At 49.2% G+C, this 27,867-nt stretch overlaps 1 protein-coding gene across 1 annotated transcript; it reads left to right on the top strand.

Annotated features, from left to right (window-relative positions):
* Nucleotides 1–386: 386 nt before the first annotated feature.
* Nucleotides 387–27,867, top strand: extl3 (exostosin-like glycosyltransferase 3). Its single transcript, XM_076037574.1, has 6 exons — nucleotides 387–649; nucleotides 19,460–22,131; nucleotides 23,235–23,362; nucleotides 25,012–25,156; nucleotides 25,278–25,407; nucleotides 27,457–27,867. Exons 2-6 carry the CDS (start codon nucleotides 19,984–19,986, stop codon nucleotides 27,666–27,668), a joined length of 2,763 nt encoding a protein of 920 aa, XP_075893689.1. The 5' UTR covers nucleotides 387–649; nucleotides 19,460–19,983; the 3' UTR covers nucleotides 27,669–27,867.

The following is a 27,867-nucleotide window of genomic DNA, read 5'->3' as shown; positions in this document are numbered from 1 at the left end:
GTTACAAAACAGTTATGTGAATTTTGCACAAGATAGAAACGTTCAGTTTAAAACAAACAAAACATGCTAATCAATTTTAATGAACACCCAAAACACGTTTAATCCATCGAGATTTTAGCAACATGAAACATCTATAATCTATCATACGAGACAATGACCTATTTGTATGCCAAATAAATTTATTTTAACGAAACCCCTATCCCCCCCCCAAAAAAAAAAAAATACAAAAACATATTCGTTTATTTTTAAATCTGCCACTACAATGAAAGTCTTCCTCGGGTGCGTTACGAGGTAGTTCCTACACAGAACACTAGGTAGAGCGTTTCCCCAACATTTCGAGTGGCTTTAAACAACATCGTTTCCCACAATGCTTTGCGCCCCGCTGTCGGCGCTGTTTGTCCAGCCGTCTCTCCAACAATGCAGCTTTTAATGGTGCTGTGAGCGGTGCGTGCGTGTGAGCGTGCGTGCGAGCGAGCGAGCGAGAGAGAGAGAGAGAGAGCGAGCTGAGATCGCGGCGGCGGCACCACCACCACCTCAAGCCTCGTCCCCACACCGTGCTCCTCTCCTGATGGACCGTTTTCACGGTCTGACAAACGCGTCGGCTGGCGTCACTATGCTGTTCGGATAACCCGGACCCTCCTGCTGTGGGGTGAGTTGCTCCCGAAGCTAACGTTGGTCTGCCGGGGCATTGAAGAGCAAATGCATGTTGTTATGACCATAGGTGGCTACTAGCAGGCTAGCTAATTTGCCCAGAGGAGATATATGGCTCCCCTACTATCCTTCCCCCTGCAAAGCCTCCCCCCCCCCCCTGAACGCCTCGCTACCCTCAAAGTGTTCGGTGTGCATGTACTGTGTCCGGCGCGTGTGTGTGCGCAAAGAAGCGGTACTTTATACGGCACGGTGTAAAGGCATTTGAACGTCTCTGCTGCGGTCGGTTGCTGGCCGTGAGTGTGTTTTTGTTTGATCTCGACTGAGGCACACGTCAACCCCCGAGCCGGTGTGTTCCGCCGCTCCGCCGTCATGTCGCGCAGCTTAACCAGCCTGCCGACGAGTGTATTAGCCGACCATCGCCAAAATGTGATATTTGCTGCGCAAATATCAGTGTCTGGCCTTCGCCTCCCACCCCCCTTTTAGTGGTCGCCCGAGCCGCAGCCGCGAGAACGCTCTGTGTAGTCGTGTGAAGAAGAAGAAGAAGAAGGAGGAGGAGGAGAAGAAGAAGGGGGGAAAAAACCGTCGCGCCGAGCTCCATTCAGAAATAACAACTCTGTCTGTTTACTGCAGACTTGCTCCGGCAAGCGTTCATCCTGGTATGTTAATGTATGCTCATTTAAACAGCGCCTTTGGAGGTTCTCCCCTTTAACGAGCTGGAGTGCACAGACGTCGGCATCCCGACATCGTGTGATGACTCGAGAAGATTTTTTTTTTTAACGGTCGAATCACTGCCTGCAACTGGATGACACGCCACCTTATATCATTGTCATTGTGATTTTTTTTTTTCTTCTACTGGTACACGACTTAAGGCTTGCATAGTATGACAAAAGGATAGGTTGCCGTCTCTGTTCTGTATTGTCTCTTCTCTTTGTATTGCACTGAACGGTTTTTACTCCCCGACACGAATTTCTTCCCATTTGCTGTGGCTTCAGTGTCAAAACAATGCAAATGATTCACATTGTTCACTGTTAATGTGGTAATCCTGACATTCTTTTTTTTTTTTTTTATTCAGAGGTGAGTGCAGATGAGAATGCCAGCTCTGTGTGGTGCGAAAGCTTTTCCAGCATGAGGTTATAGTTTTATGACAGGGCAGGAAATTGAAACTGGCCTTGCTGTTGAACAAAGTCAACTGAGATCCGACCGTCATGCCCCCCCCCCCCCCCCCCCCAAAAAAAAAAAAAGGGAAAAAAAGAGGGTAGAGCTGCTGAGTTAGAACCGCAGTGATCCCGCCTCTCTGCACTCAATAAAGTGCAAGATGAGTCGGGGCACAGATGTTGTGTAGTTTGCGTTGTGCGACTCAACACTACAGTGGCTGATTGGCGGGACAGGGAAGCTCTGTGGAACTCCCTGAAAGCAGTCCCACAGACACAGAGCATATGACTCAGATGATCTGGCAGGGCAGCCGCTGTTAACACATAACTTGTGTCTGTAGTGCTGTGAGTGTGACGCGAGGGCCACTGGTTTGTGTAATATGTGCTGTGCCATGTTCCAGCGAGAGTATAGATTAGATTTAAGACAAATTGTCCAAAGAGTCCAACATTGTTTCTCGTTCCGGTTTCCTCGTCCAAAATAGTCTCCTGAAAAACGGCACATTCAGCCCTTGATTTAATTTACAGCCTCTTCACCAAACAATTGACTTTTCCCCACTGAAACAAATGCTTCGCTTGGCCTTACGCAGGGTTTGGAAATAAATTTTTTTTTTAAAAAAAAGGAGGTGTCCGCAATGCAGGCTCAGACAGCAGAATCAACACCTGGCTGGTCATGTTGTTACTCACCTGCGTGCAAGTATGAGCGGGTACATTTCCGTTAACCTTAACAATCGCACAATTTGAAAATACTGTAGCACTCTCAAGCATCTTACAATATTTTGCCTTTGAACTTGTCCGGAACGCCATATTAAGCGTGGCTGCAATCGGATGGAAGCACTTTTTGTACTTGCCAGTCACAAGCTTTACAAATGGGAGTCGTGTCACATTGCACTGTGTGCGTTGCACGGATGGATTTCTAACTACTGGAGGGCATTCTTTTTTTTTTTTTTGAAAATCACTGCGATATTAATTTTAAAAAACGGGGTAAATGACGCTGTGAATCAAGACCGTCGTGCAGTAATGAGGTATTAAGGGCCTCCAGAAGCTGTGGAAACAGTACTCTTGAAATAATGAAATTCTCAGACGGTGGTATATGATGTTGAAATGAGCAGCGAAATTGAACTTTCTCTCATTTCTGTCAGAGTTCTGCAGACACCGAAGAGACGTCAATGTTGGAAAGCATACAGAAAAGCGACTTCGGCAGATTGCGTGACCTCCTGTAGCTTTAGAATAGCTCTTAAGTCAGACGCTGTGATTGCATTATTTGATGAAGGGCTTGCATTGCGCGAATATCAGCCGTTCGTTCACGTCACAGCGAATGCTGCTTTCAAGTTGCTCCACTCATCCTGGATAATTGAATGACACAAGTCAGTTAAACTCAATAGGAAGTCCAACATTTTTAGTCTGCAGCCCCTGCAGTGCATTCGGAACCTTCTGTCATCATTCAGAACACTGCCTCCACAATTGGTTGAAATAATGGATAAATGATTTACTCCCTGTCATCTGTCACTAAATCATTCAGTGTGTGTGAGATGTTGAGGTCCGGGCTGCTGTCATCTTCAGTTTGCGGCCCAGTGCAGTTAGCCGACTCTCTCGCCCACCCGGGGCCACGGTCTGCCCGCGTCCCACAGCAGACGCCAGTGTTTGTGACAGGCCGACGGTTTAATTCGAATGCACTTGAATCCTTTTCGTCTTTCAGTTCAGACGCATAAACGGAAGCCCCTTCAATTTCCTGGCGAAACTGGACACATCTCTCATTCGGACTTAAAGCTAGTTGTATGACCACCCCCCCGCACCTCCCCCTCTTTGTATGTTCACGTCGGACCACAATGTGCATCATTGTGGACTGTGTGGGATGCTGTGATTCCCACTGTGAAGAACGGCATCGATCTTTTTCTCCGAGGGTCACGGTGACGTCGCTATCTCCGATCGATCGGTTGTCCCCCGGTCACATCGGAATCGACCAATAAACACAGCGACCAAAAATGGCAAAATGGGCTTCTTTTTTTTCTTTCTTTTTTTTTAATCTGACGAGGTCTTGACCTCATTTGGCCAGTGTGCAACTTTAAATGGGCAGAGAAACAAGTCGTGCATGCCGCTGGGAAGTGAACAGGAATTTTTTTTTTTTGTAGAAGATATGAGCCGTTTTAAAATTCAAGAAGAAAACGGATCCGTGATAGAAATCACAGCTCGGAGCAGTAAAAGTAAGACCGTCAAATTTTTTTTTAACGGCGAAGAGATTTTTTGGCTCCCTGCCAATCACAGCAATTATCATAAGTAATTATGATTCAAATTCCTTTGGGGGGCAAAAGAACAACACTCATTTTTACAGAACGAAAAGTGATGACTTAAAAATCCTCTTTCTGTTCAGCGAGCTCAGTACAGCCAGACTTATCCACACTTCCAAACTAGGACTCAAACTGGCACCTTTGGCGCACAGACGCTGCATTCAAAGGGGGCAACAAAGAAGCTACTTTCTTTGAGATGTTTGCCAGACGGACCCAGCAATGAGGGCGAGGACGGAAGCCACTGTGATCGGTGGCGTGGTCGCTTGTGATGGGGTGGCCCTTGACACACCGGCTATCGCCTGAAAGCCGAGCCCACTCAAGAACAGCAGCGACCGGCTAGCGTGACTTCAGCCCCGCGAAATTGCACTTGGATCGCGTTCGAACGCAGGGCAGGGCAAACTTCTTCGCTAAGTGAGTTGTGGGTCTACGGAGCCCCTAAATATGGGTCTGTCTGGCAGTGCCGACTGCTGGCTAGCACTCGCTCCCCGCCAGTAGGCAATTAGAAAGCAGCAGGCAGTATTAGTGCAAGTAAATTGAAGCCGATAAAATTAATATCTCATAAGAGGGTCGATATACAAATTGAGATGATCAATATTAGACTTGGCACAATATTAGACTTGGATTAACAAAATTTGTTTGTTTTTTCCCGGCCAGATAATTCGTTTGCACGCGGGCTTAAATGAATTATCCATACTCCATTTTTTTTTCTTTCTTTCTTTTTTTCTTTTTTTCTTTTTTTTTTTTTAAAGCGTGCTACCCTAAGAGGTTTTCTGCAACTAAAGGAAACAAGACTGGCTGCAGTTTGACTGACTGAGAGTCACCCACATCACTGCGAACAGTATTGATGCCCTTTTCCACTGAAGTGTCCCAGTGACCCGGGCGCAGAACATATGCCCTGCTTATCTTTTTTCCATCGTGACACGTCGACGTGTGTGTGTGCGTGTGCGCAGGGCGAAGTGCTGAAAGCAAGCCAAACGCGATAAGCCGGCCACTCGGGTTTACTTAAACGAAGAGGTTTTCACGGCTGCGAGTTAAACGGCCGTGCCGCTGACAGTTTCTGGCGTCGGGCTACAAACGTTTCGCTGCCAAATAAAAAGTAAAAAAAAAAACAACCTTTGAGGCGGTCGGATGGTGAAAACTGCTCATTTGGAGCGGCTGTTGTCTTGCCAGAATGGTGTCTGGATGTCTGGAAGTCTGGACTGGTTGTTCTGGAAAACGAAGGCACGTTTTCCCTCTGAGATGGTTTCATTAATCAGCAGTAGCTCTAATGTGTTGCTGGGCAAAGTCCATAGGCTTTCAGTGAAGCCTTTGGACGGCATGCACTGTTCCAGTGTTATGATATAGCAGGGTTTTTTTTTTTTTCTCCTCCTTTTTGTTCCACTCCTGTATCTGTTTGCCCCGTGATGAAAAATTAACAGACCAGAGCGAAAGAATGTGGCTGCGACTGCGCCCAAAGCTTCGTCGATTGCACCAGTCGTGTGAAGCGAGGCGTTTGGAGCCCTCTGGAGTTCGGCTCCATCAAAACCTGACCTCCTCATCGTGGGAGTGCAAGCTGAGGTTTTTTTTTAAAGCGCGGACAGTGCCCCCCTGAACGCTGAGAGGGAAAAGATCTCGGGCAGCTGTGGAGGAGGAGGAGGAGCGGGAAGTGCCAAGCCACATGGACCTCTGGACGGTTTGTTCGGCATCTTCGAGGGAAATGAACGGAATGAATGAAGGGGGGAAAAAAAAAAATCCCTATTGGGGTCAGATGAAGCTGTGTGTGTGTGTGTGTGTGTGTGTGTGTGTGTGTGTGTGTGTGTGTGTGTGTGTGTGTGTGTGTGTGTGTGTGTGTGTGTGTGTGTGTGTGTGTGTGTGTGTGTGTGTGTGTGTGTGTGTGTGTGTGTGTGTCGGGTTAAATGCTGGCGAAAGACAGAGTTTTATTTCTGGCAAGGACATTCAACTGCTCCTCTCCAGGTTGTTTTGCCACTCGAGCAGCAGCAGCAGCGTAATTATTTTTCCTCTGCTGCATTTTGCTCCGCTAGCATCACCGTGTTCCCGTCTCAGTGGGAGCAGAATTGTTCGTCCTCGCTTTCATTTCCTTTTTTGCTTTTAACAAGGAGGCAATTAACATGATGCTCGGTGGGAAGGGATCAGCCGGATCGACGCCTCGCCCAATCGGAGCATTGATTCACGTCCGACTTCAGAGAGCGATCGCTGGAAACGGCCCTTTGTGATGTAACAAAGGGCACCGGTGCCTCCCCCGGACCCCCGATTCCATCCTTTGCTGCTACTTCGCGGCCAACTTCCATACAACCAACCCCCACCCCCTCCTTTTTTTTTTAATTAACACGTGGAAGCTCCAACAAAGCTCCTTAGTTTTTGGCAGCAAGCGAAAACAGAAGATCTCGCAGAAGACGGCAAACAGAGGGCTAATTGCGGTGTTTTATACCCTTTTCTTTTTGTAGAAGTCTTCCAAGGAGGCTCCTCAGCTCTGTGCCAGGACAGAAAAAATAACCCCCCCCCCCCTCCAAAAAAAAAAAAATACATTTCATGGCTGAGTGTGTGGCACAATCCCTGTCACAAAGGGACCCATTTATTCATTCATCTCCCACGGCACGTAGGAACCGGGCGGAGGGGACGGGTGGGATCAGTGTCGCGCACAATCAGGCTGGTTTTGTTTGCGGCGGCCGGCGCTGTTGAGTTCAAGGCTCGAGGCTCTCCAGCTTTAAAGTTGTGCGACCGCCCGATGCTGGCAGCTCCGGAGCCATTCATCTCGGGGTGGGGCGCTGCAATATAATTCTCTCCCCCCCCACCCCCCACACACACACACACATACACACACACAAATCGGTGACTAATCACCCTGGCTCGCCTCCCACAATCCATCAGGGTCCGGAGGATGGGGAGGTGGGGGGGGGTGGCTTACGGGGTTCTGGCAGCTGTTGTCCGGCCGAGTCAATCTGTTACGGCCCATGCCAGTCGTCGCTTGTGAGGGCGGCGCTGCCGTGGCGAGATAACAAGAGAATTTATTCGTCGTGAGGGCAGAATTTCAAAGCCCCCCCCGCTTGTTAATTCCGTAGCGCCGGCCTGTCAAATATTTGCAGTAGGTGATGGGATTTTATTTTATTTTATTTTATTTTTCTTTATATATATATATAAAACTTACTCCCTGAGATGAATTGAACGATCGCAGCCGCTAAACAAAAAGGAGGCGGATGGGAAAAGAAAAAGGAACGCTTGGCCGACAGGCTGCTGTAATGACCGGACGAGCTGGGTAGCGCAGAATGCTAATTTAATTGCCCACAAATTGTATGGCTTCCCAGGGAAAATTGTCAACGAAACCTTTCTTCTCCTGAACAGACGCACACAAACGGTTTATTTTGGGCTCGTTTCGCCGAGTTGAATGGCCAAGCCAGGCAGTACGTACAGTAAAAGTACAGTCATTTTTTCTTTTCTTCTTCCGTAGTTTTTTAACGTTAGGCTGGCCCGCGACGCACGACTCTGCCCAGTTAAGTGTCCGCCGCATGTTTTATATTACGGCAGTAATTCCTAGTCTTCAACGGCGAAAACCATAATGGGTCGTCTCGGGGGCTGTGTTCCGGAAAGCCCCCGCCTGGAGGAACGAGGGCAGCAACCTGCGGACGTCACGAAGGAACGAATCCCAAAGAGTTTTGAGTTCTCCAGACATGCCGCCATCGCGGAGAAGAGGTCGGCAGCAGGAAGTCACAATTGGATTCAGTCGGCACGGCAAATATTTTGAGTCACATTTGCAGACGGGCCCCGGCGGTACAGCTGTTCCCTTCCTCTCGCAGCAGCCCAGCAGGGAGACGCAACAACTTAAGTGAATAAATGAATTATTATCTCTTATCTACAAGCCACGCAGTCAAATGCATCGTTATCCCACCCACCGCGGAGCTCTCGCGCCGAGACAATGGTGGAAAAGCAAGGTTTTTTTAAAAATTATTTTTATTTTTTTATTTTTACATCCGCTTGACAGCAAGCTGGCGCACCAGATGGAATCGTGCCGTAAAAACCTGGTGGTTTAAGGTTCACATCTCTATCAGGCGGGCAGAGTCCCATAAAACAAAAAGATTCCCAAACTTGGAAAAGAAGACAGAAGGAACGAGGACAGATTTCTGATCGCGACTGAAACGTACAAATCAATCAGATTTTTTTTTTCTTGTTCTTTTTAATTAAAACCTGCTGGTTGAGCGAAGTCGCGGCGGCAATTCTCTGCTCTATGATTTATTTTTTTGGGTCAAAGGAATTTCTGGGTTTACCTTTTCAGTTATTTTTTTTTTTGTTGTTGTTGCCGTGGTTCCATGTTCAAGGTCAGCAACAGGCATTGATTAAAAATCGATCCCACCCCCTCTGCTTTGTCAGCACCTTAGAGGGTTATAGTGCCCAGCAGGTCCCCGCAACAGTTTTTTTTTTTTTGCCGTTTGGATTGCCTGGTGTGATTGGGGCTGGACAGACTCTGGTGGCTGGAGATGACCTTGTCTTCTTTTTGGGAATAATTCATTACGCGGATGCTCCATAGCCGCCGCAGCCAAAACAACTGGGAGAACATCCGCGAAAAGGTCAAAATGCCACATTTTTGCCAGAGTCCGTGTGAACGCTGCATTTGTAATCATTTGTGGATGCAGATGGCATCTTTTTTTTTTTTTTTTTTTGTCTGTCTGTCTGTTTTGTCGAGTGGAAACGAGCCGAGATTTTCTCTCGACGTGCCCGTGCTCCCTCCGACTCGTTGGCAACCGGCAATCATGAGAAGGTGACAAATTAATAATCCCCCCGCCCCCCCCGTGCATTACCGTGGATTGACTTGGCGGGATTAGCCCACTCCGAAAGCTCCCCCGCCGTTGACAACTTTAATTGTAACGTTAACATTTACAGCTTTCGTTTCCATTTTTAAACCCGCCGTTGCCAAGTTATATTAATCTTAATACCCGCCCCCCACTCCACCCATACACCCCCCCCCCCCCCCCTCCACCCACCCAATTGGAAGTTCCGACACGCATGCCGCAGACTTCTGAGAAACAATCGTTTCATGTATGGCTGTAGACGCAAGCGCCTCAATGGGAAGCATGTGGCAGCCTGTAATTAGATTTTGGGTAATAAATGGGTCAAGTGCCAGTTCCAGGCGCGCCTTTCTTTCTCAAGGAACTTCATTAAAAAAAAAAGTGGGGCGTGACAGCACAGCTGGTGTCACGTGGTTGGAAGAAAGAATCACGGGACCCGAAGGGGGGAAAAGTTTGCAGTCGGCTTTGGCCCAAGTTGCTGTTTTGTATAGAACCCACCAAACCAGCCTGCAGACGCACCGAGCTGAAGTCTTTGCGTGCAGACGGCAAACATGTCAATGAATGATGACGGGCGCAGGTGAAAGCGGTCACGCGGTCCCTGTGTCGATGTTCGATATATAGCGGCAGTTCGGTTGCGTCTCCCACCGGCGGTCCAACCCTCCCGGTGTCGGGCGCACGGAGCGGCGGTTCCGGGTCGATCCGACGCGAGTCGCTCGACCGGACTCCGCCCGCCCCTTGAAATCAGCGGGTCGAAGGCCATGAGCGGAGCCTCGCTGTGGCCCAAACGAGCTGTTAATGTTTAAAAGAAAAACACGAAGCAACACGCCTTGTTAAAGCGGGCCGCAGTCCGACCCCTGAGGGAACAAGTATTTGACCTTTTTACTGCCTTCCCAGTAAAAATGAAAGATTTCCCCCTCTAGGATTTTAAACAGCGAGAGGTGGAGGGGGTGGGGGGGGGGGGGTGGAACTTATTTAGAAAACTGTTGAGGTTTATTTCCACTTAACTCCCCTGACCCATCCAGGAAGCTCATCAGTGTCATTGTTTGCCTCTTAGATTTATCAGACCCAGGTTTATTTCCCTGCACAGTTCTCTTTTTCACCGTTCGTTCTCTCCTGCAGGTCAAGTAAATCCAAACTGACAGCATTTGCAACTTTCGGCATGCAGATCTTCTCTTCCTCCCCATAAACCCTCGGCTAACAAATGCACATCCTCCTGCTAGAACAGCTGGCTAAATTCCAATTGAAAGGACGGCAAGGTTGGAAAAAAATAAAAAATAAAAATCTTGATGTTTGAATCAATAGAAAAATACAAATTCTGACTTTTTGCCAAATTGCAGACGGAATTGCTGTAGTCCATTGCATCGTTTGCAGTCAGCACGTTGCCTCCTCCTGGTTGGGAGCCAAATTGCATCCTTAAGTTTAAGCAAGTTCACAAGTTGCCCGTTACTGGACAACAGCCAATAAATCCTAATAAATTTGACCTGACATTCATTTATTCACTCACTCATTTGTTCATTCTTTGATTTCTAATATATATATATATATGTATTTTTTTTTTTTTTTAACAAACAGCCCTGGACCTCAGTTGTGGAGCTCTTTAGCGCAAAGTGCAGTGCTGTTCCCGTCGGAGAAAGTTTCACCACGGCGCCGCAACACTTTTGAGAAGCGAAGGGACGCATCATTAAATTTCCGCCTACCGTGCGAGTTTGCTCGCGGAGGAGGGCAGAGAGAGAAAAAAAAATAAGCAAGTAAATATTTAAAATGTCACAGCGGTCCCTTCAGAGTTCGGGGGGGGGGGGTTTCAAGTTGGAGCTCATTAGACGATCGGCGAGAGCCGTTCCGAGCTGAGGAAGAGGGAAGGAAAAAAAAAAGAGTGTGTGTGTGTGTGTGTGTGTGTGTGTGTGGGGGGGGGGGTCCTGTGATTTAGCACGTCTGCTCCGTCTCTAATTGGCTGTCACAAATTCAATTCGCACCGTCTCCCCACACCCCCACTCCCTCCCTCCGTCCGTCCCGCCACCCGCTGGGCAGCCTGTGCAGCGGCGGTTTTGCAGCAAAGGCCACGCTGACAGATCGGCGCTTGACTCACGCGGCAAAAAAATAAAGGACACTTTTAAAAAAATAAATAAATGTTAATTGATGGCGAAGGCGATCTTTTCAAGCGTGCATTTTCTATTTATTTACCTTGGAGTGCATAAGAGCCCTGGGCGGAAAAGACCCCCAGCTTCCCTTTTTAAATATTTTTGCAGTGTGCGCGTCCTGCTGCAGAGGCTCTTTGTTTATTTTATTTGTTTTTTTTTTCCTTTCTGTTTGTTTCTCTCGCTACGCCGACCGAGCCGAAAGGATCCGTAATCATGCGTGGCGTCACCCGGGTGAGTCTCTGCTTGCCCTGAAGTAACCCCCGGCGGCGAGGGGTGGGCCGCCCAACTGTCTCCCGTCCTCACCAGGGGCAAACTGAGTTGTCACAGTGTTGAGTTGTCACAATATAGCCGATGCAAGAGTTTGCGAGAGCATCGTTGTCCTCCTCAGCTGCAAACTCTCAAAGGCCGCCTCGTGTACTGCGCAGTGCTAGCCAAGGCCGGCGAGCACAATACCAATTTTGATAATTATGACCTATATTTTCCATTTTACTGGTTCACTGGTGATTTGTTGCTACATCCTTGGCACAAATGTTGTATTTGGCTTTATTCTGATCCACCTTAATGAAGTGGAGCCACACTTGAGACTTATTTAGACTCATTTTCAGTCTAACGAGAACAACAACAACAAAAGTGTGCGAGTGTCTTCAGTTTACGCCTCGATATGGGGAGACACACAGGGTCACATACTAAACCAGGGAAGTTTTGTCGACGGGGACGGGGGTTTGAGGAGGATCACGCTATCGCTAAAGCGCTAACGTACGGGGCAAAGTTTCTTTGACGGGGGCTGGGGGAATCGCGCTAACGTGCTGGCAAACTTTCGGCGACGGGGGGGGCGGGGATCGATTTATGATTCATGACTGCCCTCACGCGGGCCGGACAGGGACACGCAGTGGGCCGGACAGGGACACGCAGTGGGCCGGATGTGGCCCGCGGGCCGTAGTTTGCCCAGGTCTGCACTAAACGACTATTGTGAAGATTTAATTTGAAAGGATTAATAATTTTCTCTGATGGAGAACATTCTTTCGGTGCTACAAAAGTAAGGAAATTCGGTTCCCAGCCCGACTGCTGGGACCTGGTAGGACCACTTGGACCGCCTTCATTCTTTTCGTTCAACGAGGCAGCAGTGCCCACCCCCAGAGATTTCGGCCCATATATGACAAGACGATGGCAATTGCGCAGATTTGGCTGCACGTCCGCAATGCCAGTCTCCTCTACTCCCCTCACAGTACAGGCCCACAGACAGGAATCCAGCTGGGTAACAAGAACATCAGTGCAAAAATTAAAGAAAGAGTGAGAAATAAAAAGCTAATGGTTGTTGACAGTGTGACTCATGTATTCCGGGAAGTGCTCGCTGGCGGCTAGTTCTGTAGTACACTTTATCTTCAAGTCCCAGACGTACAAAAAAAAAAAAAAAAAAAAAAAAAGAAACATTTTGCCGTTGATCACATACTAAGCTCTCACTTAATGCATTCTGCATGCATAATGTGCGCCAGGCTCCCGTGGAATTCAATGTTCGCGTACGACACCATCCTGGTTTCCCAGTGGAGCTCAGCGAGCGTATATTCACAGCATCCAGTCTAAACAGATAATTAGTTTTGGAATTACATAATGTAGTTAAAACAGTATGAAGAACATCTGGGAAAAGATAAATGTTTTCTTACGTAAGGAAGGGAAAAAAAAAAAAAGAGAGAAATCAAAGCGTGCATTCCTTCCTTCAGTCTAACGGCGTCGACCGCGGTCTGTTTCTTGTTCAGCCGGCGAGCGTCACGTCACAGCACTCCAGGGAGAAGGACGTGGGGAATTAGAAGCCCCGGACCTCCGCGCTTTGATCCCGCTTCTTTATTGCCTCCGTAGCGCCGCGCACCTCTCGGGTGCACCGGCCAACAGAAGGAGTCCTTGAGACGGCTCAGTCAGCCGCCTGCACAAGAGCCGTGATCCATGGCTGCAACAGCTGCCGCCCGCCTCACGCAGCCCCGCAGCTGCCTCCGCCCCTCCACCACCACCGCCCGCCCCTCCCTCCGTCCATCCATCACCTTAAGAGTGAGCTCCATCTCCAATGAAGTGATATTTACCTGTAAGTCGGTTGTTCGGGGAGCGTTTTTCTCCAGGGCAGCAGCAGCAGCAGCAGCAGCAGCAGCAGCAGCAGCAGCAGCATCACTTCTGGTTGTCTGCACTCGACTGCTGCCAGGGCTCGGGAGCATTCCAAATTTTTCCGATACAGTGCCAATTTCAATACCGGTTCCAGAATGATACTTCGGATTGGGTGTTTCGGAACCAACAACAACACAAATACTTTGTAATCGCAGCAAAAGTAACTTTCATGTGCATTTTACTGGTGATTCAACTCAAGATTTCCTCCAAATCTAGTTGGTTGTATTCCTGTTATTACTACATTGCTACATCCTCGGCACAAATGTTGTATTTTGGTCTATTTTGATCCACCTCAACCTTTGGCATGACGCTAGGAAACAAAATGTTGCAAGTGTGTTTGGTTCACGGCTTTGTAATAATAACAATAATAATAATAATAATGGATATGTTTTACGCCGCTTTTTCTTTGTACTCAATGTTGCCTTGCAAAAAAAATGAGACGGACAAAGAAAGGACACTTAATCCAAGGCGAGATAGACAAAGAAAATACAAAGGCCAATTTACATCACTAACAGTAAGACAGACAACTCGGTGAGAAAGTGATAGAGGGTGGAAGATGGAAGAGAACCAGAGATTAAGTTATCAAATGGTGTGGGTGACCCTTGAAGAGTTGGGATTTAAGCTGCTCCTCATGTGAAAGCCAGTCACCAGCGACTTTACATCTGGACACACCTGCGCCAAATGCCTATTGGCAGACGCTGAGAGTGACTTCTTCGAATGTATCAGAATGTGGCCCAGTATTGGATGGGATCGTTGCATTTCGGTCGGCGTCCACAGACGTATTGAGGTCCGGTTGCCAGCTCTTGCCGTTGCACTGAGCTTCAGTTGTGTAGATACAGCATGTTGTGGCAATGGAAGTCGGCCCGTCTCAGGGCTCAGTCACGCGTGGGTTTGTGCCGCTGTCGCCGCGCAACTTTTGCATTCGAGGACAAACCCAAGGATCTCCCGGCGGCCCTCCACCCCCTCATGCGACGCCAGCGGAGTGCGGTACATTTATTTACGCGAGCGGGAAAAGCAGCGAGTTGTGCCCTATTGATTTCACAGCATTTAAGTTGTCGACGGCCGACGGTACATAAAAGCTCGCGCCGCTGCAGTAGAAGTGCTAAGAGGCACAAGCAGGATCAATACTCGGGTATTAATGTCTGAAACATTGTTCAGGAGACATTTTTTTTTTCCCCCACCTCTTTTCCCACTGGACAACTTCCCTGCTGTTTTTTTTTATTATTTTTTTTTTGCAGATGCAGTTGCACTCTGAGCGGAGGGGTTACGCGCCTGCCGGTGCCTTTACATGACACCTTTTAATGCACATACAGAGTAACATTTTCATGGAGACGGCGTAATCCAAACAACTTCCTCTAAACCCGCTCAATGGTCCAGTGCAGGGGTGGGCAACCTTTTTTTTTTTAGCAACGGGCCACACGACAGACCTGCATCGAGTCGGCGGGGGCCACGGAAGTTTTGTTGACAGGGGTGGGGGGGGGGGGGGGGGGGTTGGTTGGAAGGTTGGCATTTTATTCGTTGGGGGGGGGCTCGCTATCGCGCTACGCTAACTCGGCAAAGTTACGTGCCGACAAAGTTTCGTTGGGGGTGGAGGGCGGGTTAGGACTGGCTTCACACAGGCCAGACAGAGACACGCAGCGGGCCGGATGTGGCCCGCGGGCCATGGTTTGCCCATGTCTGGTCTAGTGGTAGAGTGTCAAACCTGAAACTGGGAGGTTGTGGGTTTGAAACCCCTTTTACATCTGTGTGTGTGTGTGTGTGTGTGTGTGTGTGTGTGTGTGTGTGTATACATATATATATATATATAGAGAGAGAGAGAGAGAGAGAGAGAGAGAGAGAGAGAGAGAGAGAGAGAGAGAGAGAGAGAGAGAGAGAGAGAGAGAGAGAGAGAGAGAGAGATTACACAATGGAGCTTTAAATGAGAGCCCACATTGTTGCTACATCGCCCATCGTGAGCTACCATCATGGTTTTGATCATGAAAGGCGTGATTAGATCACTGGTGGTTACGTTCACCTGTGAATGTTCAGATGGCCTGTCAAAGACAATTTGGGTCTCAGGCAGGGGGGCGGAGGGGTGGGTGGGTGGTGGTTGGGGGGGGGGGGATCCACTTCTCCTCTCGCCCAAAGTCGGCTTTTATGTTCTCGAAGTACAACCGAAAAACTCGAAACATCCGTCCTCTTAATATTTCATGGCTCGCAGCGGCGGCTGCCTGGGGCCTTATTAAAAATACAAGCTGTGTGATTCTTCGCTCGGCCCCCTCAAATCCAACCCCCTCCTCTCCAAATCTGTCTGGGGCTCAGTGGGATGTCTCGCAGGCAGGCGGATGGAGGGTGCGGGGCAGCGGGGGAGGCAGGCTCCTCTCACCGGTTCGCCCCCCCCCCCCCCCCCCCCCCCGGCCTCCTTGCGATGAGCCTCTGGGGTTGAGGGGATCGCGTCTCAGGTTCAAACTTGTCACATCTCCATGTAAATCCTCTCCTGTCTTCTTTTTTTTTTTTCTCTCTCTCTTCCTACGTGGTCTGGAATTTCGAGAAGGGCTTTCAGAAATCTGCCCGTGTCCTGGAGACTGGAGGACAACTCCAGCATTTCTTTTTAATGCGTCTGCCTCTGAAGTCTCGGGAGTTCTCACGCTCGGCACCTGCTGCCGCCGCCGCCGCCGGTATTATTTCATCCGGCACCAGATTGAGGATATTGTTCCCAGTCCGGCTCTCCCCTTGATTGAAACATAATGCCTCGTTGAGTGCCGCCGGACACTGACATTCTTTCCCGCTCTTGACTGATGTGAAATGCCTGCGTTCAACACATCTCGTGTTTTTTCTTAATACTTCTCAATCAAATTACCAGACTGCTGGACTACATTAGCACGGCGGCCCCGGCCTCTAATGTGCCGGCTTCAAGGTCGCGGCTTTCTCGCCGTGTGGAGTGAAAGCCTTTTCACGGCGGCTCTGAATTGGCTGAATTATTTTATTTTAAATTACGACATTTCTCACACTGGCGGGGTGTGTACATTTATTCAATAATACATAATCCAATTATTTAACACAATTTGCACATCCACGACTGAAACGGAACAGGATAAAGAAAAAAAAAATACTAATATTAATACAGGCTTATTTCCTGCCCCTTCTTCAAGCATCACCCTATCTAGTGGTCAGCCAATTTTTTGTGTGGGTGTTTCAAAAGTTGTAGTTAAAAAAAACCAAACTGATCCATCTGGTGTCAGGATGTGGTAGTACAACATGGCCGTCTCTTTGGACTGCTCTCATTTTAAATATGAATGCTTGACGTTCGTAAATGAATTTGGATTCGGTGCCCTTTTATCTTGCCATTTCTAAATATGTCTAAATATAGATTTTGAATATAGATAGCTATATATATATATATATATATATATATATATATATATACACCTACATACATATATCTTTATTTCAAACAATTCAAGAAAAAAAAAAACAACATTAATGATAAAATGCAGTGACCAGTGCTGCAGCTCCGACGAGCATCCTGGTCCTTCACAGCAAACCGCCTCGCTGCTCTCCAGTCAGTGATAATTGCGGCCGTCGACATCGATCGCCTGGAAACCCAGCAGCTCGGAACGATCAATCGCTCCCCGTTTTGTTTCGCGCTTTCACTTGTTTCTATTTCTGCACGCGGTCCGATTTTAAGCCGGAGCCGAGTTAGATACCCTGCGGATTAGAGCGGTGCAAGTGGGAGAGATTGAGATTTACTTCCTGTCTCTTGAATGTTTCGCCTCCAGATTAGGCTTAGCGGCGGCAGCGGCAGCAGCAGCAGCCACTGTGTTCACCAGCATCTGTCTGCTGTTACCCTCGTGACGCGGGAAGTCATGCAGTGATGTGTTTTTTTTTTTTTTTTTATCGCTGCCTGTTGGTCAGAGTGCACCTCAGGCACATCACCTTTCAGCAGCAGGGTCGACAGTCGATGTGCTGAGGGCCTTTTCTCACCACTTATTCTTCCCCCAGCTGCACCAGAGATGGACACAATGCTGCTGCTGCTGCTGCTCCCGCTGCTGCTGCTGCTGCTGCTGTAATGAGAGATGCCGGAGCCTCTTGCCTGGCGTTAACCTAGATTGCTGCATTTTACTGCGGCTGCCTGCACCTTGAGTTGCTAATGATGCACTGTTCAATCTGCATCCGAAACTCTATGCTGTGCTGTAATTGCAGTACCAGCCTACATTTGGAAACTTCAAATCATTTCTTCATCTTGGGGTTTTCTTTCTTTCTTTCTTTCTTTCTTTCTTTCTTTCTTTCTTTCTTTCTTTTTCATTCTTTGTCAGTCAGCTCATCTATTGGACTCGAGTCAAATTTCATGCCACTTCCATAAAAGAAATCTGATAAGCCGTATTTATGTTTTCTAATTAAAATCTTCAAAATGTAAAAAAAAAAGAAATCCATAATTGCTTTCCTTCTCTACTCTAATTGCATTTACATATCATTTTATTATAATTATTTGACACAGAAAGCCCCATGCTGTAATCTGTATTATTCAACTGTTTTCTTCCCCTTTTCTTCAGTCATGAATACATTGATTACAAGCAAATCATGAAAAATGAATCAACGTCTGAATTGAAGTTGTTCCAAAATAGAAGAAATTATCGCAGTATTACAGTCGGAACACCGTGCAGATGGATATTACGTAAGACTTTTTTCCTCTCCCCCTTTTTTTTTAAAGGGCAGTCAGGCATGTAGCTACAGAGAGCCCAGCAGCAGCAGCAGGACATCCATCAAGTTTGGGGGGAGGAGGGGTGGTGGGAATGGATTTCATGCCTGTCATGTGATTGGCTGCCACCTTTCCTCATTCCTCTCTGCAACAGCTGGTTTTCAAGATGATGATTTTGTTTTCTTCTCGCGGAGGGGCTGAAGGAGCGGGTAATCTCAGAAAATCAGAAACGCCACGAGATGCAGGTGGCTGTCGGACTGTTGGATCTGTCTCAGACCTGATCTGGCAAAGGCGTTAGCGACAGCAGTGCACCCACCACCACGGCTTTGCACGCGTTTCCCAGCTCTCAAGAATTACATCCCGATGGAGTCGAGCTTCACACCTGCCGCGACCTGCCTTCCCCTCTCCGATACTGTCTCGGGGTGAAACGCTCTGCTGAGCAGCTGCATAGAAATCTTCCAGAAAACCCACCACGCTCCAAACATAGTGGGTTTAGTGAGATATTTGATGAGGACCGTGTACCGCTGGGCTTATCAGTTTTCATCCTTGGGGCTCGTGTTGGTGTTTCATATGGCTTAAGCTTGAAAGGGGACCACATTCTTGAAGTGGAAGGAGAGAGGGGGCGGGGGGGCAGAGATTTACTTTTTGATCACGACGTTAAGGATCTGCGCATGTTTCTTCTTACCGGAGGGGGAAGCTGCCACAACTTTTCTCTCAGGACGAGCCGATCCGAAGATGAAACTGAAGTAGAATTTGTACCTCAGCTGCCCTCAGGAAATATAGTGATGTCTTCAACTATCTCAAAATGTAACCAGTGTGACTGCGGTGTTTCTGTTTTTAGAGGGTTCGCTGGGGTCTCTTTTTGAAGGTTTTCTTTTTAAGTTTCTGTGCTCAGATCATTTCTGGCTGTAAGAACCATTTATGCGTTTTTCTTTGATGGTTATTTTCCTCCGAGCCACCAGAGGTCAGTGCATCGTGCCTGCTGAAGGTTAAGTTTTTGTGGCCGATTATTGGAGCTGATGTTGAAGCGGAAGGAGCCAAACGGTTTTTGACCGTGCTCGCGGTTCATTTCTGTATAATTTGTATTTGTCGTAGCAGGGCTTATTGAAAGCTCCCTTGCAAATAAAAGGCAACGCACGTTAAGACTTTGGTTTTGCTTTAGTTTTCAAGTTAGTTTTTCGAGGTGGGCTTCATCTGGGATGCTCGGTTCAATCTGAGGGGCAGTGGTGCTGTGGGAGGAGGCCTTTTAATCAGGCCTGCTGGAGGTACTTGGAGTGTTGGCTTGCCTAGCGTGTTCAATATCCTTGCGGTTGCTGGCTCTCTCCCATGTGACTTCAGGAGGGAAGAAATGAAATGAAACTGATTTATCCTGGTTCCCCACTAAACGAGCAGAAAGCAGGAAAAAGCTCTGTCAAGAAACAACTTCATTGAGTTCTTAATTAGCTTAGTGAAAAAGAGAAACGGAACACAAAACGTTTACATTGAGGGTGGTTTCAACTTGTTCTTGTTTGCTGGATGTATGAAGGAATCTGTTTATGCTCATCCAATAGGGCTGCTTGCTTTTAGTTCAGTTTTGTTTTTCTGTGAGGACGTTGACGTTTCAACCCTATCTCTTGTTTCCCGCCAGGACCTTGTGTTCCGGGTGACAAGAGGATTCCTGGAACCGCAATCCCTGCTTGGATCCCAGGAACCGGGGGCGGGGGGGGGGCCGGCGAGACGACGAGCGGATCCCGACGCAGGAGGAGCCGCCCGCCCGCCCGCTCAACCGCGAGCGGCGATGCCCTCTCGGCGCCGCGCAGCGCAGCGAGGGCGGCTTTCCTTCCCCGACGGGGGTCTTCGCCTCCCGACGTCGCTATGTGAGACCCTCGCGAATCCCGCGACATGGTTTTTGTGAGCTGCGACACGTCAGAGGACTCGCGGTGCAGGTGAGGCCGGGGCCTCGAGCGTCGGGGGACTCTCTCCATCCGGACGAGGTCGAAAAGCGCTGCGTGACCGACCCAGAAGCCCCCCCCCCACCCCCCAACCCCTCCTCTTTAAATATTTAGCACATATTTAGACAAGGTCACACCATGGCTGCTGCTGCTGATCCCGACTACCGCGGTTCCTCGGCGGGGCGGCGAGGGGCAGACTGAGCTCGTGCGTCCGTCCATCATGCAGCGGAACGGCGGCGGCGGCGGCGGCGGCGGGGGCGGCGGCCAGCCGTGGGTCCTGCGGCGCGTGCGCCTCACGTGGCTCAGCTTCACGCTCTTCTTCATCCTGGTCTTCTTCCCCCTCATCGCCCACTACTACCTCACCACCATCGACGAGGCCGGCGGGCCCGACCGGCGCATCTTCGGCCCGCGGCCCGGCGGCGAGCTGTGCGAAGCCAAGCACGTGCAGGACCTGTGCCGCATCCGCGAGTCGGTCAGCGAGGAGCTGCTGCAGCTGGAGGCCAAGCGGCAGGAGCTGAACGGCGAGATCGCCCGGCTCAACCTGCGCATCGAGGCGTGCAAGCGCAGCATCGACAGCGCCAAGCAGGACCTGCTGCAGCTCAAGAACGTCATCAGCCAGACGGAGCACTCGTACAAGGAGCTCATGGCGCAGAACCAGCCCAAGCTCTCGCTGCCCGTCCGGCTGCTGCCGGACAAGGACGACCCCGGGCTGCCGCCGCCCAAGTCGGCGCGCTCGTGCCGGCTGCGCTCGTGCTTCGACTACGCCCGTTGCCCTCTCACCTCCGGGTTCCCCGTGTACGTCTACGACACGGGCTCCTACCCGTGGGGGGATCTCGTGGACCCGCTGGTGAGGCAGGCGTTCGCCACGTCGGCGAAAACCAACATTTACGTGACGGACGACCCGGCCGTCGCCTGCCTGTACCTGGTGCTGGTCGGGGAGCTGCAGGAGTCGTCCAATCCGGCCCCCGCCGAGCTGGAGAAGCAGTTGAGGGCGCTGCCCCACTGGAGGTCTGACGGGCACAACCACGTCCTGGTGCACCTCACCAGGAAGTCCATGACGCAGAACTTCCTGTACAACGTGAGCGCGGGCCGGGCAGCTGTGGCCCAGTCCACCTTCCTGGAGCAGCAGTACCGCGAGGGCTTCGACGTGGTGGCTTCCCCGCTGGTGCACGCGCTCTCGGAGCCCAACTTCCTGGAGGTGCCGCCGCAGGTGCCCGTCAAGAGGAAGTACCTCTTCACCTTCCAGGGCGAGCGCGTGGAGTCACTGCGGAGCAGCCTGCGGGAGGCGCCGCTGCCGCAGCAGCAGTCCTTCGAGGAGGAGATGGAGGGCGACCCGCCGGCCGACTACGACGACCGCATCATTGGCACGCTGAAGGCCGTGCAGGATAGCCACCTGGACCAGGTGTTGGTGGAGTTCACCTGCAAGAGGCCGCAGCCCAGCCTGCCCACGGAGTGGGCGCTGTGCGGCGAGCGCGAGGACCGGCTGGAGGTCCTCAAGGGATCGACTTTTGCCCTGGTCATCGCCCCGGGCGACTCGCAGCTGGTGGCCTCGGCCGGCTGCGGGATGAGGCTCTTTGAGGCCCTGGAGGTGGGCGCCATCCCCGTCGTGCTGGGGGACCACACCAGGTTGCCCTACCACCAGTTCATCCGCTGGAGCGAGGCGGCAATCATCGTCCCCAAGCCCCGCGTCACCGAGCTGCACTTCCTGCTGCGCAGCCTGTCTGACAACGACCTGCTGGCCATAAGGAGGCAGGGCCGCTTCCTGTGGGAGGCGTACTTCTCCACCTCGGAGAACGTCCTCAACACGCTCCTGGCCAGCATCAGGACCGGTATCCAGGTCCCGGCGGCACCCATCAAAGAGGAGCCCGCCCAGGAGATTCCTCACAAAGCGGGGAAACTGGCCGGCACGGACGCCAACCTGGCCGACAACGGAGACCTGGACCTGGGTCCCGTGGAGACGGAGCCGCCCTACGCCTCACCCCGCTTCCTCCGCAACTTCACCTACACAGCTGTGGACACCTACCGGGCGTGGAACAGAGCGCCGGGGCCTTTCCACCTGTTTCCTCACACTCCGCTGGACCCCGTGCTGCCCTCTGAGGCCAAGTTCCTGGGCTCGGGCACCGGTTTCAGGCCCATCGGTGGCGGCACGGGCGGCTCTGGGAAGGAGTTCCAGGCGGCACTGGGGGGAAACGTGCCAAGAGAACAATTCACCGTGGTCATGCTGACCTACGAGAGGGAAGAGGTGCTGATGAACTCGCTGGAGAGGCTGAACGGGCTCCCGTACCTCAACAAAGTGGTGGTGGTGTGGAACTCGCCCAAGCCGCCCTCGGACGACTTGCTGTGGCCAGACATCGGCCTGCCAATTGTGGTGAGTGCTCGTTTAGAAAAGTCCTCAAAGTCCCCACAGCCTTCCAAGCTTTAAAGGTTAAATGTAATATTTGGCGACACGGTGGCGCAGTGGTGAGCGCTGCCGCCTCACAGCAAGAAGGTTGTGGGTTTGATTCCGGGCCTGGGACCTTTCTGTGTGGAGTTTGCATGTTCTCCCTGTGTCTGCGTGGGTTCTCCGGCTTCCTCCCACACTCCAAAAACATGCATGTGAATTGGAGTGTGGGTCAATTGAAGACTCTAAATTGTCCGTAGGTGTGCATGTGAGTGTGAATGGTTGCTTGTTTCTATGTGGCCCTGCGATGAACTGGCGACTTGTCAAGGGTGTCCCCCTGCCTTCGCCCTATGACAGCTGGGATAGGCTCCAGCAGACCCTGAGCTCGGGACTAAGCGGGTATAGAAAATGAATGAATGAATGAATGTAATATTTGGAGATTTTGAAGAAGAAACAGCGATATGAAGTGCTTACATTTTAAATGGCAGCATCTTTCACCCTCCCTCCCCCTCCCGAGCTTGTCAGTGAGTTACAGTGGCCTGCACACCCAATCCTGGAGCCCTTTTTTGTTGGTTTGTTTGAAGACACAAGTGGCTAGAAGGCTGGATTGTCCACAACAGGCTGTCTTAGAAATATGGTGTTTCAAGATAGCAGCTAATTGGCAGCAAGACCTTTGCTTTATACATGTATGTATATACGTATGTGTGTGTGTGTGTGTGTGTGTGTGTGTGTGTATGTATGTATATATATGTGTATGTATGTATGTATATATATATGTATATGTATGTGTATATATTTGTATATATAAATATGTATATGTACAGTATATGTATGTATGTATGTATGTATGTATATATGTACATATATACACGTGTGTATATATAAATATATATACATATATATATATTTATGCAACTTTTCCTTGTTCCCCAGCTTAATGATAAAAATGAAGTTGCTAATTTAAAGTGGGCAAACAAGGTCATCATTTTTGCATAGAGCTGTTGCCCCCTAGTGGCTCAGGCAAAAATGTCAGAGGGCCCTCGATGGGCACAAACAAGCTCAGCATGAATCTTTGTCTTTGTCCCCCACAGGTCGTCCACACAGAGAAGAACAGCCTAAACAACCGCTTCCTGCCCTGGGACGCCGTGGAGACGGAGGCCATCCTGTCCATCGACGACGACGCCCACCTCCGCCACGACGAGATCATGTTTGGGTTCAGGTCAGCAGCACGTGTCCGAGGATTTGTGCCTTTACTAATGGGGATGAGCGATCGGCGAAGCGCAGGTATTTTATTCATCGCCACGTGATGGAAGCGAGAGGAGAGGGGGAACACAATGTTCCCCCTGGCGAACCCGGCCGAGTTCTGCGCAGTGGCCCGGGCTCTGATCCAGCGCATGTGTTTGTTAGTTCTTCCCCAATTTGCCGGCCACCTACTTTCACATTGCAATTTCAAACCCTCTCAACAAAAATACAGGACGAGCAACAGGAGAAGTGAAGACAACTGTTTAATCCCAAGTTCACCACAGAAGTGCTGCCCAGTAAGAAAGGGAAGCCTCGAGTCTGGGGAAAGAGGCGGTTAGGTCATGAAATGCAGAAGTGTCACATTCTTCAAAACACTGATTCCACTCAGAGACTTGAACGGCTTCCCAGAGACAAAAGGAAGACAAACTTGCTGACTCAAATAATATAGTACCAGCGTCACGGACTGCTGCAGTTGTCGACTTCACAGTTGCAAGCCTGAGACTCGCCCTGCAACTTGGTGCTGCGGCAGCTTGTGCCGATTAATACGGGTCATTTGACATCAGGAATGTTTCCTCTCTTCCACTTTGGCCAAAAAAAAAAGAAAAAAAAGAAAAGTAGAAAATCCAAACTCCTCAGCCACGGTTGACGTTGACGGTTAAGGGTGGTGATTCCTCTGCATCCGCTGTCCAAAAAAATCCAAAGCATCTAATGGCATAAACGAAAACACATTTTTGTTATTTACGGAAGGGCCCGCCAGCAGTGATGGAGCAATGTTTTTCAGAATGAGGCAAGAGTGAGATTCATCTTTTGGCGGCTCCACGCTTTGCAGAACTCCGACCAGTTTTTTATGAAGATGCTCTCTGTCGTTGAGCGCTGCAGAAATGAGACAAATCTGTCCTTTTCCTCTTTTGGTTTAATTTCGAAATCTTCCTTTTGTCATATCTCAAAGGGTTGTAATGCGCCACAGCCGGGTGTCTCCAAACTGCCTCGTGGGACAGGACAGCTAACTTTCAGTCGGAGCTTCCTGCTAAAACCGCCCTATTTTTTTTTTTTTTAGCTGGAGGTCGCAAACAGAGGGCTAACTCCACCCATATAGTTTTTTCAAAGACCATAAAGTTGTTTCTCTTTGTTCGTTCATCAAGGCCGCTTGACTTGGCGTGAAGTACGAAAAATGAACTTGCAAAACCTTGAAAAGGTGTCTCACACTCGTACAGTGTTTCTCAACTGGTGGGATGTGGCCCTAAAGAGTGGGTCGCGAAGCTGTTTTGATTGGGTCGCGGCTTCGTGGGCTGCTTCCGTGTTTTCTTGCGAAAGGAATTTGAAAATTTGTATATTTAGAGAGAAAACGTTTATTTTGCAGGACGCACAATTCAATTCAGTTATTTCAGTAATTTATTTACGAGACAGGATAGAAAGTGAGCTAAACGTTTTATTTTTGTGGAATAAATTTGGCGCGTGACTTCGTGATAAGGGAAAAAAAATGTGGGTCTTGAGAGTCGGCCAGTTGAGAACCGCTGCATTAACAGACGAGTGACAAAAAAAACCGCAACATTGCCGGAGAGGTGTTTGTGCACGGGGGGCGCCCTGGGGGGGGTCCGACTGACTTGTGGCTCCGCGCTGTCCCAGGGTGTGGCGCGAGGCCAGGGATCGCATCGTGGGCTTCCCGGGGAGGTACCACGCCTGGGACGTCAACCACCAGTCCTGGCTCTACAACTCCAACTACTCCTGTGAGCTCTCCATGGTGCTGACGGGAGCCGCCTTCTTTCACAAGGTGAGTCCTCCCCTGCTCCCCCCCCCCCCCTAAGCATCTCGGCGTGCTTTATTTTTTTTTTTGCTTCGCGTCGTTCACATTTTTTTTTTTAAATGCATTTTTTTTCTCTCCCCCCCCGCAGTACTACGCCTACCTGTACTCCTACGTGATGCCGCAGGCCATCAGGGACATGGTGGACGAGTACATCAACTGCGAGGACATCGCCATGAACTTCCTGGTCTCCCACATCACCCGCAAACCCATACCGATAAATCCACAAGAGAATCGGCCGCCCAGAATTTCCTACTCGGGGTGGGGTGGGGGGGGGTGGGGAGGATTTATTTTGTGAGAGCCACAAGGACGTTCCGAAAGTCGACTCAGGGACACCGCTTAAAAACAGCAATGTCACAGTATTAGCGCAACCATTTTCTATTTATTCATTATTTATTTCTTCTGGGATGTTAAAATTCAGAGTGTTCCTGAGGGGGGGAATTAAGAAAAGGGCTTTGAGGGAGATTGTCGTGCGCGACAGCATTTAGCCGGCCGGCCTGAGCCTCTGCAACGACGAAGCTGTGACAAGTCTGACGGTGGTGGAGGTGGCGGAGGATTGGGAGAGGGGAGGGTTTTTTTTTTTCTTCCACTCTCTCGTCGTCCTAAATAAAACAAATAAATATGGGCTCGGCCGAGCCGGAGGCGTCCCGTCGCTGCGCGGGAACACATTAGCCAGGCGTCACCGCACCCCGTCGCTGGTCGCGCCGTCGGGGAAATCATGGTCGGAAGTAACGCAAAAGGCATGTCGTCCATCAAGACGAAGCCTCTGGCCTTGTTTTTTATTTATTTATTTATTTATTTATTTTTTAGTTCTTGCCGCTGAGTTTTTCTTCTTAATGTGAAAATTGCCTGGTTTCAGCAGCCATTGTTTACCACTACCTCCCTCGTGCCTCTCACCTCTTCACCCGTAAACAACTGATTAGTTGTCCTTTGAAACTTCAACAGTGACTGAAACCTGTCCTTTGCGTGAGGCCATAGAATCGAGCTGTCTTGTCTGCAAGTCACCGCTGCCGTGTGTCTGCGGTTGGAGTGCCACCGTTTTTGACGCCAATGCGAAACTGTGCCTAATCGGTCAGAATGGCGGTGCTTTATTCATCTCGACGGGGGGGTTACTTGTTGTTGCAACTCCAACTCAACATTTACGAATAGAAATGGAAAGCAAAATGATCAGAGTAATTGATAGTTCTTTTTTGCTTAGAGTAAATAACAGAAAACAAGTAAATCATCAAATCAAGTAAAAAAAAAATTAAGAAAATCAAATTAACAATATAAATCACATATTATATATATATATATACATACATACATACATATCTGTGGGTATGTATGTATGCGTATATGTATGTATACATAGATATATTTGTGTGTGTGCGTGTGCGCGTGTGTGTATATACGTATGTATGTATGTATGTATGTTTGTATATATGTATATGTATATATATATGTACATATTTATGTGTATATATATATATATATATATATATATATATATATACATATATATATGTATAAATACATATATATGTGTATATATGTATATACATATATATATGTGTATATATATGTACATATATATATGTGTGTGTATATATGTACACATATATGTGTGTGTGTGTGTATATATATATGTATATATATGTGTGTGTGTGTATGTATATATATATATATATATATATATATATATATATATATATATATATATATACATATATATATATACGTGTGTGTGTATATTAATTGGCAATGTCTTAATGACGATTAATCTCAGAATCGTTTTTCCCCCCACCCCTAATATATACATACCCACACACATATGTGTGTATATACACACGCATATACATATACTGTATATACTGTACATACATAAACACACACATATGCATATGCATGTGTGTGTATAGAGTATATACAGGTATACATGTGAGCTGAAAGCGTAGTGTATTACCAAAAAAACTGCGTGTTGATGGTCCAGGACTTGAAGTTGGCAACTTTGACGTCTGATAATGCAGTGCGTCTAGATGGTAAACAAGCACAATGTTGTTCGGTTGGCTTGATTGGTGCGCTTTGAAACATGTAAATGTAAAAAAAAAACAACTGAAATTGTCTGAGAAATGAAAATAAAATGTTGTTCAGCCACGAAACTGTATTTCACTGTATTCAATGTAAGTGTAATTTATGTGACGATTAGCTCGACATGACAGCATTCAGATAAACTCTTCAGACCCGTGCAACCTGTCCGTTAACCACCTTTTATTTTTTCACCCCTGGTCAGGTGACCTCCCGCTGGACCTTCCGCTGCCCCGGCTGCCCCCAGGCGCTGTCACACGACGACTCCCACTTCCACGAGCGCCACAAGTGCATCAACTTCTTCGTCAAGGTGTACGGCTACATGCCGCTGCTCTACACGCAGTTCCGCGTGGACTCGGTGCTGTTCAAGACCCGCCTGCCCCACGACAAGACCAAGTGCTTCAAGTTCATCTAGCGCTGGCAGGAGAGGAGGGGAGGAGCCCCCCGGGGAGGGCGGGGCCGAGGTCACGTGAGTGGAGGGCGTGGATTGGCGGGCGGACGGACGGACGGACGGATGCCGGATAAAAGCGCAGGGACCTCGGAACGTTTTGGGCTCCTGGTTCAAATCCCACGAGTGGACGTCGGAGCTGAAAGTGAGGGGGGGGGGCACTGCC

This window comes from Nelusetta ayraudi, unplaced genomic scaffold, assembly GCF_046127955.1.
Source record: "Nelusetta ayraudi isolate G7.1 ecotype Tasmania unplaced genomic scaffold, CSIRO-AGI_Nayr_v1 ptg000052l, whole genome shotgun sequence".
Classification (NCBI taxonomy): Eukaryota; Metazoa; Chordata; class Actinopteri; order Tetraodontiformes; family Monacanthidae; genus Nelusetta; species Nelusetta ayraudi.
Note: the sequence above shows the minus strand (reverse complement) of the source record. Positions and strands in the feature narration are given on the sequence as shown.